At 43.7% G+C, this 17,945-nt stretch overlaps 1 protein-coding gene across 1 annotated transcript; it reads right to left on the bottom strand.

Annotated features, from left to right (window-relative positions):
• Positions 1–406: 406 nt before the first annotated feature.
• On the bottom strand, positions 407–17,085 carry rhbdl3 (rhomboid, veinlet-like 3 (Drosophila)). The gene is made up of 7 exons (XM_034539012.1): positions 16,871–17,085; positions 11,218–11,442; positions 10,862–11,010; positions 7,435–7,547; positions 1,907–2,007; positions 1,252–1,312; positions 407–678 (listed from the first exon to the last, which is right to left on the bottom strand). Exons 2-7 carry the CDS (start codon positions 11,440–11,442, stop codon positions 407–409), a joined length of 921 nt encoding a protein of 306 aa, XP_034394903.1. The 5' UTR covers positions 16,871–17,085.
• Between the last annotated feature and the right edge of the window lie 860 nt (positions 17,086–17,945).

Raw genomic sequence — 17,945 nt, 5'->3', positions numbered from 1 at the left:
CGGCTGTCACCCCACATACGAGGCAACTGTGCAGAAATACTTCCATCAGGCTGACATCTCCACGAGAAGGCAGCGTTGGATCGAGCAAGAAGAGGCGGAGGACGTTAAGTCGTGTGGACGGGGGCTGTTCCCGTTTGTTTCTGTTGGATCCCGCCGACTGATACGCTTGAGACAAACATCCAACAGAGATGTAGACAAAGAGCCAGAGAAGGTCATCTTGTATGGTCAGCGGAAACGATTGGCAAAAGGGAACAGGTGGGCTGAAAAAAAGGGTATGACGATAGGCCGGCTGCTGCGTGTCAAGTGCATCCCTGCATCAGAGAGCGGGTTGTTGGACGAGGGTGGCTGTCGTGAATAAAGGGGGGGGGGGGGGACACGGTGTGCAGTTGGCCTCTAATAAGCCGAGTTAAGGCGGCGGGGGCAGTCGCACGTCGAGCAAGCTGTAGGCAAAGATGTTCCAGAAGACGGCGCAGAGCACAAACAAGGTGTAGACGCAGAAGAAGATCCAGAACAGGGACTGCTCCTGGAGTCGCTGCTCGTAGTTCTGCAGGACCACCACACCCAGCGTCAGCCCAACCATCACCCCTCCCAGGTGAGCGACGAAGCTGGGATTGGGGCACGGAGGAAAGGCCGGTGGGTAGAAGCGCAGCCACACCGCCCGACCAAACTCCACGCTCACTGTGAGCAGACAGAGGGAGGGAATACGCAATGTCAGCAAGGTTTATATACGGAGGAACAGACAACTGCTACACACTCCACATGAGGGAGAGGAATTAGGAGTTTTAACAACTATAAATAGGAAAGAAGATTATTGTAAGATTCTTCTCACTCAAAACGGCTCACAGTAGCTTCAGATAACTGTAATACATTTTGTTCTGGTTGTCGCAGGCACGTTGAAGTAAGTTAGCTCACTCACTAACAAGTTAATTGACCAAATGTCAAGTAAAAATGGACTGATTCCGTTGTGTCAAGCAGCACTTAATCTATGTTTAAATCTGTGATATTGGAGGATAGCGACATGCAAAAAAAAAAAAAAAAAAGGCATCCTTGAATCTACAGTACTGATCTTGTCCTCTCCACAGACATGTATCCCCTACAGGTAAAAGGACCTGTAGGGTCCCACACTGCCTTGCAAAGCGATTTGCGGTGACATTAAATTCTCGTGATGGAATTAACAAGCGGATTAAAAAGGAAAAAAAGATTCTTAAAATGAGGTGAAAGGGTGTGTAAGGCATCTTTATTGAGACTTACTGCAAACCAGAGCCATGGCCATCCGGAATAACTTAAACTGACACTTCATTCCCGACCAATTCTGCAGAAAGAGAGAGAGAGAAAGAGAGGATGGAGTCATTCAGAAGGTCCTTTTTCAAGTTCTGATGAGAAAGACAAAACAAACTGAAGGTCAAGTCCTCCTCAGACACACACACACACATGCTGTTATGAAATGACATGAGCTCTCGGCCAATTCACGTCAGCTCCGAAATCCCCAGAGACACTCTGACCCCCAAACTGTGCCCGCTGTGTTCGATAATGTGATTTCAGCGGAGAGTAGGAAGACAAAGTCCTCCCTCCCCGACGCCAAAGAGTCAGGTGGAGGATCTGGCCGGGTACATAATGAGGACCCGATTACACATAACAGGGGTTCACCTTGAGCGCCTCATGTGTCTGCGATGACCCACAGGATGGGGCGATGTCACGAGAGGGCAGCGGGATGGGGGATTCTTCACATGCACCCGCTCACACACCGACGGTGAGGAATGTATGGCATCTGTGAGATAGAGCAGCACCTGCCGGGCCCCAAAACAGGCCGCTTTGACGGCGTGGCAACGCTCTCTGTAGTGACGGGACGACTGAGTGATGTGATAACCATCTACACGTGACACGCAAAAGAAGAAAAAAAACTTACCATCACCACATTGGCCAAATGTGCCGAGACCAGAGCGTACACTCCCCCGGATGAGCCGACCACCGGAGCCGTCATGTCGGTGACAGATACCGCCAGGGACCCTGCGGTGATGACAAAGGGACATGTGTCAGGTGAATACACAAACGAGGACGCTCTTGTATCATTCACATCGCAGATAAACATTTTAAATCTGTCATCGTCTCAAACTGGGCAAACTTTATTTGATGATGAAGTTCATGCGATAGGAGACAACGTTTACTCAACTACACTAGATTTGATTTGCCTGGCAGTCGGCCATTTGGGGGATAAATGGATATATAAATATATATATATATGAATGCTGTGCAAATGTTATAATGCAAAACAATACTAAATGACAAAGTATGTTATTTGTTTATTTGAAATGTGTCTCGTCTTGAGTCTGAGCTTTCACTATTCAGGAAGAGATTTGAATATTTATTTTCCCCTTCGAGGATCATGTTGGCAGACGCTGTGACTAACTGACTAATTTAAACTGGTTCTCGCTCAAGCTGTGACCATTTGTGTCGCTGAAAACATCTATTTTGAATGGCATAAAGGCAGCCTTGCTACTCGCTGTTTTTAATGCGGGCGTATCATAAGTAGGCCTTCGTGAATAGAGGTTTGCTCACACTGTACCAGCGCACACTGGGTTTTTTATCTAAAACAAATGCATTCGTACAAATTGTGCTGCCGCAAACGGGGCCAGGCTCTGTGCAGCACCTTGGGTACCAATTCATCGCGTACACAAAAGACCCAATCATGCGCTCAAAAGTATAAATGTGGGGTACGTTCAGAGACAGAGTCACCGCGGGAAATGTGTTCCTACCACAGTGTGTGTACAAGACACAGGCTGAAGGAAAAACAGGAGAAAGAGATGTGCTTAGTTCTGCTATTAAAATGGGCAAACACAAACTCTCTCTCTCTCTCAGTATATATTCTCCTTCCCTTCTCTCCGCGGCACTGACCTGTGCACACTTGTGATGCTAATGAGACACGACTGCCCACGTCCACCCACGTCCACGGTCTCTCTCTCTTTCTCAAATCAAAATATACTTTATTTGCATACGACATGAATGCATGCATATATATATATATATACACACACTGTACATTAGAGTTAATATATATGCAGAATTTGGCCCCACTGTCATTTTAAGTTTGCTTCAATAGGCAAGAGGCTCCCCCATTGGTCTTTGTTATGTGTCTGTGGACTCTGGAGTTGTTTTTTTTTACTGGATTTAAAATGAAGACTTCAGTTGGGAATGAGAGGTTCCATGTTTTATTATTGAGCTTACAAATAGAGCCTATGATCTCAGTGCCATATAATAAGAAAGGATTAAATGACCAAAAGCAAATTATCAATGCTAGTGTAGGTGTTCAGTACAAATACATCTTTAAATTGAACTGACTTGACTGAATCCCCTTCGTCTCTGACCAAATCAGTCGCTTTTAGCAGTGAGGTGACACTACATAGTCAGTGAATTTGATTCCAATAAGTACGGTGGTTGTGATGCGTATGTTTATGTAAACTACAATGTCCGGCTCAGGTTCCCATGGTCCCAGGCTAACCTGTTAAGCTAAAACTATGGCGAGGGTGGAGAAAGATCTATGATATAAAAAAAGGGGAATATAAAATGCTCCTCTGCAGAACCCCCTGGGTTGGTTCTAGATGAAACCCTTGGAATATAAAAGTGTTCTGATTAGCATGCTGAGAAGAAGTCTCTGCATAACCCTCCAGAGACGGTTTCTGGATGGAACAATTACGCCAAAGACGGATTCTCTGTGAAACCTCTCACAGATGGTTCTCGGTATAACTGTTTACGTTGGGTTCTAGGGAGAACCTTCTGAAAGGGTGGTTTCATAAAGGTTCCACCTGGAACCAAATAGGGTTCTTATATGAGGACAAGCCAAAGAACCCTATATGGTTTCTGTTAGCACCTTTATTTCTGCAAATATATTCAAAGCGTTAAGGGAAAAGAACATACACATACGCTGGTGCACATACACAAGCACAAGAAACATGTATATATTATATATATTACACCTTGCATAAAGAATACTACACACACATACACTACCATCCAGACAAGATACATGATTTATGAAAGTGTATTCCTTTGATAATAATAATAATAATAATAATAATCCATTTAATTTATATAGCGCTTTTTAAGATACTCAAAGACACTTTATATGTTACATTATACACTGTAGAGACAGCTACGGGGAGCAATGCAGGGTTTAGTGTCATGCTCAAGGACACATCGACTAGGTTGGGGATTTGAACTGCCAACCCCCTGATTGAAAGACGGACCTGCTAACCACTGACCCACTGCCTGCATCCTTACTGTGGCCAGTATGTTTATGTTGTTTTGTTTTTATATTATATCTTCATCGTACTGTACTTACATTTGGACAACGGTACGCGACAAACACTGACAATATTTAGTTAAGACACACATTGCATGGTATTGTTCATTGCTGCAGCCTTTACGCGACGCCCTTTCTAGATGAAGCGTGGGGGATGCACAGCGCACAGGAGAAAACTACTTGCTCTCGGGGTGCACCAAAGCACAGAGGTTCATGTATTGGCCAATCAAATCAGCTCAATTATTTTCTAACTGTCTCATGGATAGAAGTTACAAACCAGTGTGCTGGCTTCCAACCCCATGGTTTTAAAGGAATGCGCGACATGTGAAATCAAAAGGACTTCATTTCCTCTGTTTGTTCTTTGCCTAATTTGTGGCCCCCTCAGGTGTGTGAACCACAATGACAGCGCAGCGAGAGGGCGTAATAACAGCAGCTGACTCACCAGGTCAGTAAACACTGCAGAGTAATAATCTAAGCAGCTAAATGATTACACCCACCCATATGAGCATTTACAATGTTCGCTTCTCCCGCACATGGAAAGATGGATTCACGTAAGAATCCTTCTCTCAAATTGAAAAATAAAATAATATTAAGAATTCTAGAAAAACAACTGGTCGCACCTTGAATTAATTCTGAATATATTATTACCATTCATTTGTTAGCGTCAATATTAAAATTGAACAGTATTATGTACAGAGATTACACTATTTTAAAACACTCTACATTGCTTCCTTCCTCTACAAACACGCACACACACACGCGTGCAAGCGCGCGCACACACACACACACACACACACACCCAAACACCTGGTTCCTCTGTTTAGGAAGTGTAGCTGGCAGGATGACCTCCATCCCTATAATTAACATGGTTTGATAACATTATTTTAGTTTGGTTGGGTGACCACCCCCACACACACTTACACATCTCTTTCCCATCTCTTTTTGTTTGAGTTAGTGTGACTTCCCATTCTCTTTATGGCTTTCTTGCCTGTCGCTGCACCTGTCTGCTGCTCTTTGTGCAGGCAGACCGTTGTTTATTTTGCAGGTCAATGAGTGAGTACTTGTGTGTTTTCATGCAAGTCCATTGTTTCCATTAGAGTTTGTGTTGGCCCTAGAGGGCCGTCGACCTCTCTCTGAGTCATTGCTCGGCCTCTGAACTCTGACCCCTGTTATGTGCCAGCTGAGCCCTTCTCTGTTCACGATTGCTTGTTGCTCACACAATCTGATCGCGTGGAGAAAGTCGTTGTCCGCGCTTCAACTGATCGTTTACGCCAAACGGCTGAAATGGCATTAAAATAATAAAGAACGTGAAATAAAGTATTTTTCAAGTATGTTTGACCGGTGATGCGCTCACTTACTGATGTGTACACACACACACACACACACACACACACACACACATCATTCATTTTCCTATCTATCTCTACTGTTTATGACCCAATAAAGTCAGAACTGCTATACAACTATCATGCATAACTGCAGCCAAAAAACATATGCCACAAATACAATGATTTGCCAATATCAGCTAATCACATCCGCCCACGTGTTGCTTGATGCTGAATATTCTGAGAATTATGACTTTGGCTAAAGTCCCTTTGCTGCCAAAATATAAAATAGAGCCAAGTCAGACACAATAAACCCATCGCAGCCAAAGACAACCAACGTGTGCCTCTCCTCTTCCCCTGGCGGTCGATAACTAATTAAAACAGCAGACTATGTGTTTGTGTGTTGGTCTGTGTGTGTGTGTGTGTTGGTCTGTGTGTGTGTGTGTTGGTTGTTGTTTATACATAAGTGTGTGTGATTTATGGCGCGTTTCCTCCTCATTTCAATGCGAGGTTAATACTACAGGTCACAACATCTGGTACCCCCAGGGTGTTTGTCACTGACCCCTGAATATGCACATGCATGCATGCGCACGCACGCACGCACACACACGCACACACACACACACACACACACACACACACACACACACATATATACAGAGAGATGAAGAGAGAAATAGAGATATCATTTTCATGAATATTTATCAAAATTGCACTGGCTGCAATAAATATCCCACAATCCTCTCTGCTTTTTCCTGCTATCTGTCACACTCACAGTCACGCACACTCACGTACTCGCTGCCACAAGGCATCACGGTTCCGTCCCTAAAAAAATCTTTAAAACACTCATCTCAAAAAAGCAGCTCAATAATTCCAGTCCAGTTACGTTGTACCTAAAAGTGTCACCCCCGGGCACCAGACAAAGTAATACAAAATGAAACGCCTCAACTGTTTGATTTGGGGAAGGAAACCAACACATTGTGGAGTGGATCACTTTGTCACTTTATTGATAAAGTCAAGAAAAGCATAGCCTGAATGCATCAGCGCCTGAGGTCGATAGCAAAGTAGGAAGGGAGCGGTGACCTTTTCGTTCATCTCTGCTTTTTTCTTTTTTTTCTTTACTCATTTCTAGTTTCTCCTAAATCTCCCCCACCTCCACTCATCTCCCATGTCGATGTTTCTCATATCCTGCGCACCCTCTTCAAACCCCCTCAGGCTTATTGAGGCTTGTGAATTCATCTCCCCTCCTCCGCCTCTTCTCTCTACTACCCATACCTCACACGCTCCCTCCTTCCTATTTCATTATCAATGTTTTTGTGTTCTTCTGATTGAGCTCCGTTCAAGATGACTCTCTCTGCTCTGCCCTATTGTACGTGGCCAGAGGGGGATGCGGGTGCTTTGAAGGGACACTGACAACCCCCTGCATCCCAACACGTCTGGTAGGGGAAACAGAAACACAAGGCCATCTGTCCCGAACGTCCTACACACACACACACACACATACGCTAAATATTCTCATTGACCAGTATCCACCAACACACTGGCTGCAACCCGATAGGCCGTCGAATGCATAAAAAAAAGGCAACAAGCAGATGGAACAACGGTGGAGTTGAAAGGGAAACAACTCCACAGTGTGTGAGTGGGTTCGTCTCGAGGGGTAGAGTGAGTGTGTGGATAAGAGGGAGGGAAATGTATGCAGTGAGTGGTGAAGGACTGAGATTGTAATTGTTGCATGTGTGTGTGTGTGTGTGTGTGTGTGTGTGTGTGTGTGTGTGTGTGTGTGTGTGTGTGTGCGTGTGACCACACGCCCACCTGCCAGCACACCACACACGTAGACCAGTCCAATGCGCAGGGCTCCGTGGACCATTTCTAGAGGGACTCCCACCAGCAGCTGCATGGCCATGTTCAGGCTCAGGTGTTCAATCCTGTAAAACACACACACACACACACACACACACACACACACACACACACACACACACACACACGCACACCAAGTTAGTCAGTGTTAATATTTTATCCATATTAAATCTGATTACTCAAGAAAAGGAGCCACAATAATAACGTGAATGAAATAATAAAACATTTTAAAAAGTGATAATCGTAGTTTTGGTAATTTGATGTTCGTTGTTGATTCTGATAACATCACCATTGTTTCCTTTTTAGTTGATCAGTGCTGACAATCAATCAAACTCTCTGCATAGAATGTGTTTTTAGGAAATCAACCCAGTAAGGCTTAACAAAAAAACATTTCTATACTGAAACTTTTAACAAGAAAAGGAAAGACAAAGAGAGAGAGAGATGGAGAGTGGGCGAGTCTGCACAGTAACTATTTACACTTTGGCTTTGAGAATTGGAAAGAATCAGCATTGCTAAACTGCTGGCAGGATTACAGGTGCATGTATGTTTGTGTGCAGTATGAACAAAAATGACAAATAAATTGCAAACAATGCTGTTATTTCTACAAACCTGCAATTACAAGCAATCAATCTAGATTGTTTAAGTGTGAGTTGCCTAGTTTTGGATATATATATATATATATATATATATACATATACACATATATATATATATACATACATACATACATACATATATATATATATATATACATACATATATATACATATACATATGGGACTATGTGCATTCTGCTTGCGGTGGCAAAAGAAATACATCTCAAAAACAGAAATCATGACCCGGTTACTCAAGATAATTCACAGCCTTGTTGTGAGCAGTTTGATGTCAAAACTATGGTTGAAAGAAAATCGTTCCTCCATGAAATTGCTCACAACGAGGTCTGTGGAGTTTCATATCGTCCTTTTATATTGGAAAGAAGGACTGTACCTTTAAGCAAATAGTCAGTTTAAAAGGATTAGAATCTCTTACACCGACTGTAAGAGATTTTATAATAACATATTATCACCTGCCTCTTCCCTACAAAGACCTAATTATAATGCTTGCTCACGGACAACACACACACACACCATCTGGTCCTACATCAAACCACACTTGTGTCCATCAACATATAATCCTCGACACACTCCAGTGCACTCAAACATAACATATGACCACAAACTGAGACACACAGTGTACACACACACACACACACACACACACACCACACACAGATATGCACACACACAATCACACAAACACACAGCACAACAAGAGATGTGTGGCTGCTGCAAATTTACCCAAATCTGATTACAGCATGTGTTTCACTGTGATGACTATAAGCAGGGGACAACTTGTCCTCTTTCTCTCTCACACACACACACACACACACACACACACACACACACACACACACACACAGAGAGTGCCCTACATATCTACAAAGTCCTTCCAGCCAAACCTCAGTCAGCAGCACAGACACATTTGGGTGTCACAGCTTTAGCATAATACATTCTTCCTTCTTTCTCTCTCTCATCGTCATCATTGTCTCTCACTCGCTTCACTCCCCTCCTCCGTTTTCTGTCTCCGTCTGAATCACACTTCCATTTATGTTGCTAAAAGAGAGCCGACAGAAGGAAAGACTCTCCATTATTCCCCCCTCATGTTTTCACCACCGGTGTGTTCTGTCTGTGCGTTTATTCAACAAACAGCCCTGACATCCCAGAAATTAATACAAGTTTTCCCCAAACAAACAAACAAACAAACACAGATGATGAGGCGTTTGAAACAACCCAGCCACCTCAGCTACAATGCCTACAGAGGGGATGGTTCCAGTGATCACAGAGACCGTGTCAGCTTCGAGAGGCCTGTCCAAATGCACAAGGACAACTCCACTCCAGGTGGCAGCGGCTATCTATTTGTGTACCGCTAATGAGGCTGTGAGGGACGGGCTGCACTGTCAGGCAGATCTGTGGATACCCACAAGAGGTCCTACTGTGTCCAGACGACCAGAGTCCTTTCAGGGCGCTCAATAAAAGAAACGTTTTCATTTACGCCTAGGCAGCCTCGAGCCCAAAAACCAAATACGATTGTGATGCGCTCATACTGTCGTTTATTGTTGCGGGCCACACTTTTCATGACAGTGAGAGGTGGACAGAAGCAGGACGGGCGCAACTGGAGAGAAATACTTCGCTGTTGAGAGTCACGGTTAGTGTACGGTTATGAATCTGGGAAGATTTGAACACAGTTACTTTGGGTCTCTTCAAAAGCCTCATAAACCCAGAAAATATCAATTTAACTTGATAATATGCAAAGGAAAATATGTTTTCTAGGATGTTACAAGAAGTGGGTTGTATTTGCAATTTAGAGAATTATAAATTGTCACATCGTCATTTAAGTGTGGCATGTTCTTTTTGTAATAGTCAGGATCAAAAGCAACATGTACAGTGTACTGAGTGTTGGGCAGTTCACGATGACTGCAAAACCACAAAGAATAAGATGTTATTAGATGATGAATAAACCATGGCCATATCAAATTGGACAGTGCTGGACAAAAGATAATACCCGCAGGCTCTTTTTTTTTTTACAACCATTTTCCCTGAGGATCAAAATCATTTGAATATGTTCCTGTGTAATCGGTGAACATTAAACATCCCACCTTTTTTTCTATCTTTTTATTCAGTCCTTGTACTTCTTCTTTCATCCATGCACTGTCATCCCTAACGTCAGTCTCCGGCACCTCCAGGTTCTAATTAAATTACCATTTTATTAGTTCTCACTATGGCCTGAGACTACATTTACCCAGAAGGTTAATTCAATTTGGATGACCTGGCCTCAACTGAAAATAGTCTGTGGTGCTTCTAGTAGGAAAGGAGAGGAAAGGAGAGGAGAGGAGAGGATGTAAGCTGAGGAAGTGTAATGGTAGATTTTAATACATTGCAGTATATACACATTACAGCAATAATCCAAAGATAACAGTTGATTATTTGTTTTGTAACTTCCTTCACTGAGTATTATGAAATGCATCCAAAGACACATTAGCAACATGCGACCCCTCCTCTCCTCTTACCCCCCTCATGACTGGAAAGCATTTCATTGCGTTGAGTTGTCCAGAGTGTTTCACTGGATATTAATTGCACTGTGTATTTTTGTTAATGAAATCGTAAACCTAACAAGCTCTGGCTCACTGAATCCTTCAAATGTCTCAAAGCGCCCGAGGCCTCATAGATATGCAGTACCTCGAGTTTGTGTTGCGCTTTTCAAAATGGCATTTCCCCCCTCCGATAGCGTCGCACGCACAACCCTTGAAATAAGGCCAGAAAGTACCGAGATGCGAACTCACCCAGTGTGCATGAAAATGTAGCTGAGGTATCTCCAGGCCTGCGCTCGCAGCTGTGGGTGGTACGGTAAGGGGCTCTTTAGGAAGGACGGGCTTGATACCTGCAGGACCAAGCGGTCCAGCTGGAACCCGTAGTACATGAACACGGCTACCTGCGAGAACGCAGGTGAATAAACACAGGTGGTGTCATTTCATACGCGCCACAATAAACACAAGGGAATAATGTGAAACAGGGACGTTCATCATTTACGTGCACAATATTAGAGGAAAAATACATGTGGTCAAAAACTCTTGCAGCGTACCTTTAAATCAGACGCGCTTTAGAACACATATTGGTCTCACCCTCCCAAACGATTTACCTCAGCAATGGTAATAGCCAGGATGAGCCAGGGCGGGGGACAGTAGGTGTAGCTGTCGAAGTACCACTTGCGGTCGACCTCGCGGGGCAGCGTCTCGTAGGCGACGTGTCGGACCAGACGCTGAGACAGCCCCAAGGTTGCCTCATCTCCCAGACTGCAGCCCTTTAGCTGCCTGCTCCCCTGCAGGATGGCCCTCCGGAAACTGTTGGAGCGCTTGTTGCTCATCTGGAGAAAAAAAGAGGAAGGTGACGAAGGGGTGGGACGAGGAGACAGAGGGAGGAGGAAGCCCCGAAAGGAAGAAAGAAGGAGGACGGGTGAGAGTTTTACTATTAATAGTTCAGAATGTCTGCACATTAACGATCATTCGGTTTTATTTAACGTGAACAATTCAAGGTGCTTTATTAAATCTATCCAATGTACAAATGAAGTCTCAATGCATTCTGGGTACAGGCTGCACACACACACACACTCATCAGTCCAGCACGCTGATGGACCTCTTCCAGCTCGCCATGGCAACAGAATGCCTTCTCCTTCTCTGTCTATGAAGGGTTCCAAACCACTATAGGTTAATTTGTGATGGGCGGGACCTCACCAGTAGCTCATCATTCAGAGAAGATCCCCAGTCCAAATCAATTTCTATTTCCAAACCTGACAAAATGACTTCTCTGCTCTTGTTTCAAGAGGGCTGCCATCTATTTAGATTTAGTGCGAGCTGTTTTTAGAGCACAGGTGTCACATTTTTCAAACGGTGGGCTTCTTCAAACACACTCGCATACACAGCGCAGCTACACATAGGCAGTCCAAACACACACATTCACAAGCCTGACACAAAAAGGTGAATATATCCACAGACATCATTTTTCTCTATTAGAAAGCACATGTCAAAATTGGTGGACCTCCCAAAGACCAAGAGGTCAGTTACAGCTCAGATAGAGTGTCCTTGACATTTAGAGGCCGAGGTAATCAGAGCGTCTGTTTATTCCTCATCCCTGAGCAAGGGTTGAAAATGTACCCGGCATACAGTGAAATAACAACCTCTACACGCGGATGGATCACTGAGTGTCAGGCCACCCCCCTCCCCTGGCCTTTACCTGGATAATAAAGACAGACTCAGATCAACCAAGAAAGACGCACACAATAACTACAAAAAGGGGCAAAACAACCACACGGGGAAACAATCTCAGACTGAAGAAGGATCACAAGCTTCATACAGTACCATTTTCAAACTGTTCCTCACTGAGGAGCAACAATCCAGTAACAGCACACGCTTTGTGCCTTTCATTACACTTGCTGTGTGTGTTTTACAGCGTTCTCCATGACGATGCAATGACTCCGCTTTACTCCCACAGTCTCTTCCTCACTCCGCTCTGTCTATGGCACGCTCCATAACTCAAAACCTACCACTGTGTCTCCAGGATTGCAGATGTGTCAGTTGCCGGATGTTATTTCAAGGCCACACGGCCGATTGGCCATCGGCATTAAAAGTATAATAATAAAAAAACGTTTATGTATATAACTACTGGCAACTTCTGTCATATTCATGTAATGTGTTTATGTAACTCTGTAACGCTGTTCATTCTGTACACATGACATCTATTGCTTCTGTCCATCCGGGGAGAGGGATCCTCCTCTGTTGCTCTCCTGAAGGTTTCTTCCCTTTTTCTCTGTGAAAGGTTATTTTTGGGGAGTTTTTCCTGATCCGATGTGAGGTCCTGGGACAGGGATGTCGCATGTGTACAGATTGTAAAGCCCTCAGAGGCAAATTCGTAATTTGTGATATTGGGCTATACAAAATAAATTGAATTGAATTGAACTTCAAAAGCCACACCTTTAAAGCGTTGCCTGTGCATTGAAGCTGCGATTGATGTTTATTCAAGAACGCAAACGTATCACAGAAATAAGCTGCTAGTTGCGTTTGAAGATAGTGGACGTACTTATCTGTGTGATCACAATTCATTTCAATTTGACAGCGTCGGAAGAAGAAAAACACAGGCAGCAGAAGAGAGCGATAAGACAACTGATGTAAAATCAGAATATCAATAAAGAAATCTCTGTCAGAACGAACGGTTGGATGATGGTTCTTCTGGCACTGTTTAATGAGGCTTTAGTGTCTCGGCACGGATCACCGTTTGGAGATAAACGACAGAAAGAAGAAAAAAAGCCCCATTATTTCAGCCTTTATGTTGGGCACAGAGAACTGTGGGAAAATGATTACGAGTTACCATGGCCACTTCTGGACTGCACACACACACACACACACACACACACACACACACAGGCGGACCTCCCCAAGGCAGCCATGCTCCATAAAGACAGTCAGTTCTTGGTGTGAACTGACTGCAATTCCTCTGCTCTTTGTAGGACACAAAAGAAAGAAAGACGTCCCGTTAAGATGCAGTCTAGGAATTCCCGTTTGAGGAATAGGTCCATGAGTTACAATCACTTTATCTTTATCGCCAGGTAAACATTATCACTCGACAAAGTAATCTACCAGGAATGTGTACTCGAACGCATTTGATTGGCCAACGCAGAGACATGCCAAACTTCTTTCTCTCTTCTCAAACTCCTTTTCTTTTTTTTTGGTATCCCGTGGCAACCATGCAACAAAGCCAGACTCGACGATGTTGAAACAGGAACGGGGCTTCCACAAGCTGCTGAAAGCTAACTATTGTCTCAAACATCATGCTCGAGCATTAAGGTGTACTTTCATTGGCAAGAAGAAGCCCGAACCATGAAAAACAGGACCTAAAGAAAACCCACCCTTGTGGTTGTATGCATCCAACCAATCATGTCTTGATTTGATCCTATTAGATGTTTGTGTATTTGTATGTCACATTCACGGACGGACACACTGTAAACCTAACGTATATATATATATATATATATATATATATATATATATATATATATATATATATATATATATATATATATATATTACTGAGCATCTACAGAGTATATAACTGAGCCAGCTACTACCAATAGACGCAGTGCATTTTATGAGAGCGAGTCAGACAGAAGTAGGTGGATGGACAGAAAGAAAGAAAGAAAAGTGAGCCGTGTTTTGAACGCTGTGACGAAGCAGTGAGCAGGCAATCACTGACAATCACATTGGCGTTAGAGCCGCGGTGCTAAGGGGAGATGGCGTTACAAGCACACCCCTCACTGTGTGTCTCCTCTTTGTCTGTCCCTGCCTCCTCCTCCACTTCTAGTCTCCTTCTTTCCTTCCTTCTGTGAAGAGATAGAGATGTACCGACCAGGCACTGACAATTAACATGCTGGAAGAATTGAAACTCTCTCTCAAGCTCCCAAATTGGCTCTGACTCCTTTGATCTTTAGAGAGTGTTACTGCCTGCCCCCCAGAAGGTCCATTATGTTGTGTTTTCATACCCTACATTCATTGAGCTATTCTTATCATATTTACAAGCTTTTCACACTAGTGTGGGTTCACATTTCCCCATTTATTTTATTACTGGTTGGCACTGTTGGGGTTCGATCCTGTGTCAGCGTGGCTTCCTCCCACAGTCCAAAGACATGCAGCTTTGGTGAATTGATGATTCTACATTGCCCGTAGGTGTCAATGTGTGCGTGAATGGTTGTCTGTCTCCACGTTTTTGCCCTGCAATAGTCTGGTAACCTGCCCAGGGTGAATCCTGCCTTCGCCCAATGTCAGCTGGGATCGGCTCCAGACCCCCGCCACCCTGAAGAGGATAAGCAGTTACGGATAATGGATGCATGGATGGACGGTTTGGTAGATAAAAAGGTCAAGAAATGCCTGTAAAAAAAGCCCAAAGTGGTGTCTTGAATTTGTTTTTTTTATCCGACTTATTCCTGAAAAACCTGCGTACATTCTATTGACAATGATTTTAAAAAAAGAGACCATCAACATGTCCTCACATTTTAGAAGCTGAAAACAGCAAATGTCGGGTATTACTAACCGACTTCACCAATTAAAAAATGATCGAAGCAGCCGTAAACTAACTTTCTGATTAATCGACTAGTCTTTTCAGCACATTATTTATTCCCCTAATCATGGTTACATGTCAATGTATGTTTAAAAACCAGCAGTTCAAAATCCCAAATATTCTTCACAATTATTTGAATAATAAAGAAGAGCAGCTAATCGTCACTTTTGAATAACTGGAACAAATCATTGTTGCTTGATAAATGATTAACTCATAGATTGGACTAATAAAACTAATTGTATCCGCTCTTACTCATTCATCGCACTGTGTATTACCATAATCATGAATACATGTCCCTACTTTAACCCTCCGCCTCCCCGTGTTTAGCTTCTGTTGTGGCTGCATCTGTGAATGTATAACCAGTGAGGGGGTGGACACAATAGCGACTAAGAAAAAACAACAAAAAAGTGAATGTACACACAGATGCCGGTGCCCCATTCCTCTCTGTCCCACTTTCAGTTGCACGCCATGACCCACAGCCTGTCACGTGACATGAATGCACCAGTTGGAAACCAGAAGCAAAAAGCCCTTTTGACACTTTTCCAAGCCTCCTACAGGGCTCATCCCTCACCCAGCGTATCAGACAATAAGCAGCTCTGAGGAACAAGAGAGAGAGGGGGAGATGGACGAATGCACACTCACAGGCAACAATGAATTCCCCACAGCCTCTACACACACACACACACACACACACACTACCACCCAGTAGTTCAATGTGTGCCACACAACTACCCCCACTGCGATCCCACTCCACACCGTCCGGGGTCAGCAGCTCGACCTCCCATGAGGAACGGCAGCAAGGCAGCGGAGAACAGAAGATGAGGAGGTGAAGAGGCAGCGAGCACGGCTGGAGATGCTTGAGTGAGACGTCTACAAACAGCAGCAGGCTGTAGTTTGAAAGTGAAACTGAAAGTGGGGCAAGGTGAGCGTCAGGAGGGGAATTTATGGCCAGGCCGAGAGTATTTTCCTATTAGGAAGACTCTTCACTTCTCAGCTCAGCTGATCTTGGAATGTGGCTTTTAAAGGCTGGATGTAAAAAAAAAAAAAAAAATTAATAAAAATAAGAGTATTTCCACAGGTGGCAAATGAGCGCAGTTCAGATCTCAAGAAACTAGTCAAGACAAAATACAAAAACTGTGTCTTTCGAGTCTTAAAATAAAAGTCGTTATTTGCCCTTTAACAGTTCTAATGCCATTTATAGTGCAAGTAAAGTAAAAGTTGGTGTCTGGGGATTGACAGCAATATATAATGCCTCTCTAAAGTTTGTATTTAGTACTTTAGAAAATATTTTTTCTGAGTCACAGTAATATTAATTTGTAATTCGCAAGCTTAATATGTATTGCATGTTCCTGTCCAAGTATACGTGAAAATCGGAGGTATCATTTTGCTGTTGACGGACGGATTTAAAGAATATCCATTGTTGGGAAAATGACAAATTGCCTTTTTGTAACAATACATACTATTTCATCTTTCAGGGTAGTGGAGGATCAAGTCATTACAAGTCAAAAGGTCCAACGAGTCAAGAGTCTTTGGTGTTCAAGCGTTATTTTTTTTTCTCCGATAAGTCACGTCTTAAGAACATTTCTATACCTAATTCAATTAAAATGATTCGCTAAACTTAGAAGTAAGGACTGAGGTGCCAATAAACAGTTGGTATCAGCGAGCCTACGAAAGGTTTAACATCTCACCAGGTTGACAAAGTCTTGGTAGCAGATCTTCCCGTCGGCGTTGCCATCGGCGAGGGCCAATAGGACTTCCAGTTTGTGTGGGTCGAGCTCAGAGCCGTAGGTCGCCAGCAGGTCCCTGAACCGCTCCGTACTGATGAAGCCCGAATTCTCCGGGTCAAACTGCAAATGAACACAAACACAGACCACGCAAAGATGAAGTGTGTTGACAAAGAATATGTCTCTGTCTACAGATTACAGGCACATGCAGTCGATCAAATAAGCAGTACATTCAAATAAACATGCGAGAAGTTCATGGGCAGGAAATACCCCCCCCCCCCCTCCTTCCCTCCTCCCTCCCCCACCCCACCCCACACCCTCAGTGCAGAATTTCCTCTGCAGCTGAACATTAAAAGCTCAAATCCATCAGCAGTGGTTTGTCACAGTTTGAGCATCTTAGAAAATAGCCCTAATTGCTCCAAGAAAAAGGCCCAAATGTTGAGACGTAGCTTTTACCAGCTTTGGATTTCACTTTACAAATGACCACATTCAACCACGAGGCCGTATTGACGCTTCTTCCCGGTCAGAAAAAGAGCAGGCATCCAAATGTGTCAGGAAAAAAAATACCAGACAGATATTTCAGAAAAGCTGGAACTTCCAAAAAGCCTTCTGAGCATTGATCACTCAAGCGCACGCACGCACGCACACACAAATCTAAAAATGTACACGTTATGTTTGTGTTTTGTTTTTGCAAACTGCATCTCAGAGAGCAGATTGCAGAGAAATGAGCATAGACACTTATTACAGCCGACTCGGTTTCAAATGCAACCGACTGCCCAGTAATTGTGCCTGGAGTCCTGAAAATCAAGCTGCTCTTGATCCCCTAAAACAAGGATAAAAAAAGAAATTAAAAAAAGAAAACCACTGCAGCTGTGTGACAGTATGTGTCTGTTCAACTGAACCGGCCTGGAATACATATCAAAGACTTGAGTGTTTGAATTTGAATGTCAGGTTGTTTGTGGATGCGGGCAGAAGACAGCTGCTCCTCCTCTCCACTTGCTCACATGTGCTGAGTGTACGCAACGTGTGTCTTCGTGTG

Source organism: Cyclopterus lumpus, chromosome 1 (assembly GCF_009769545.1).
Source record: "Cyclopterus lumpus isolate fCycLum1 chromosome 1, fCycLum1.pri, whole genome shotgun sequence".
In the NCBI taxonomy this organism is placed as follows: domain Eukaryota; kingdom Metazoa; phylum Chordata; class Actinopteri; order Perciformes; family Cyclopteridae; genus Cyclopterus; species Cyclopterus lumpus.
This window is presented reverse-complemented; position numbering and strand designations above follow the sequence as displayed.

Bases quoted from the DNA above. Each gene is read 5' to 3' on its own strand.
- rhbdl3 (XM_034539012.1), bottom strand. From the start codon at position 11,442: ATGAGCAACAAGCGCTCCAACAGTTTCCGGAGGGCCATCCTGCAGGGG. The intron at 11,011-11,217 runs GTAAATCGTTTG...GCGTTCTCGCAG, and splicing joins TGGCTATTACCATTGCTGAG to GTAGCCGTGTTCATGTACTA. The intron at 7,548-10,861 runs GTGAGTTCGCAT...TGTGTTTTACAG, and splicing joins TACATTTTCATGCACACTGG to GATTGAACACCTGAGCCTGA.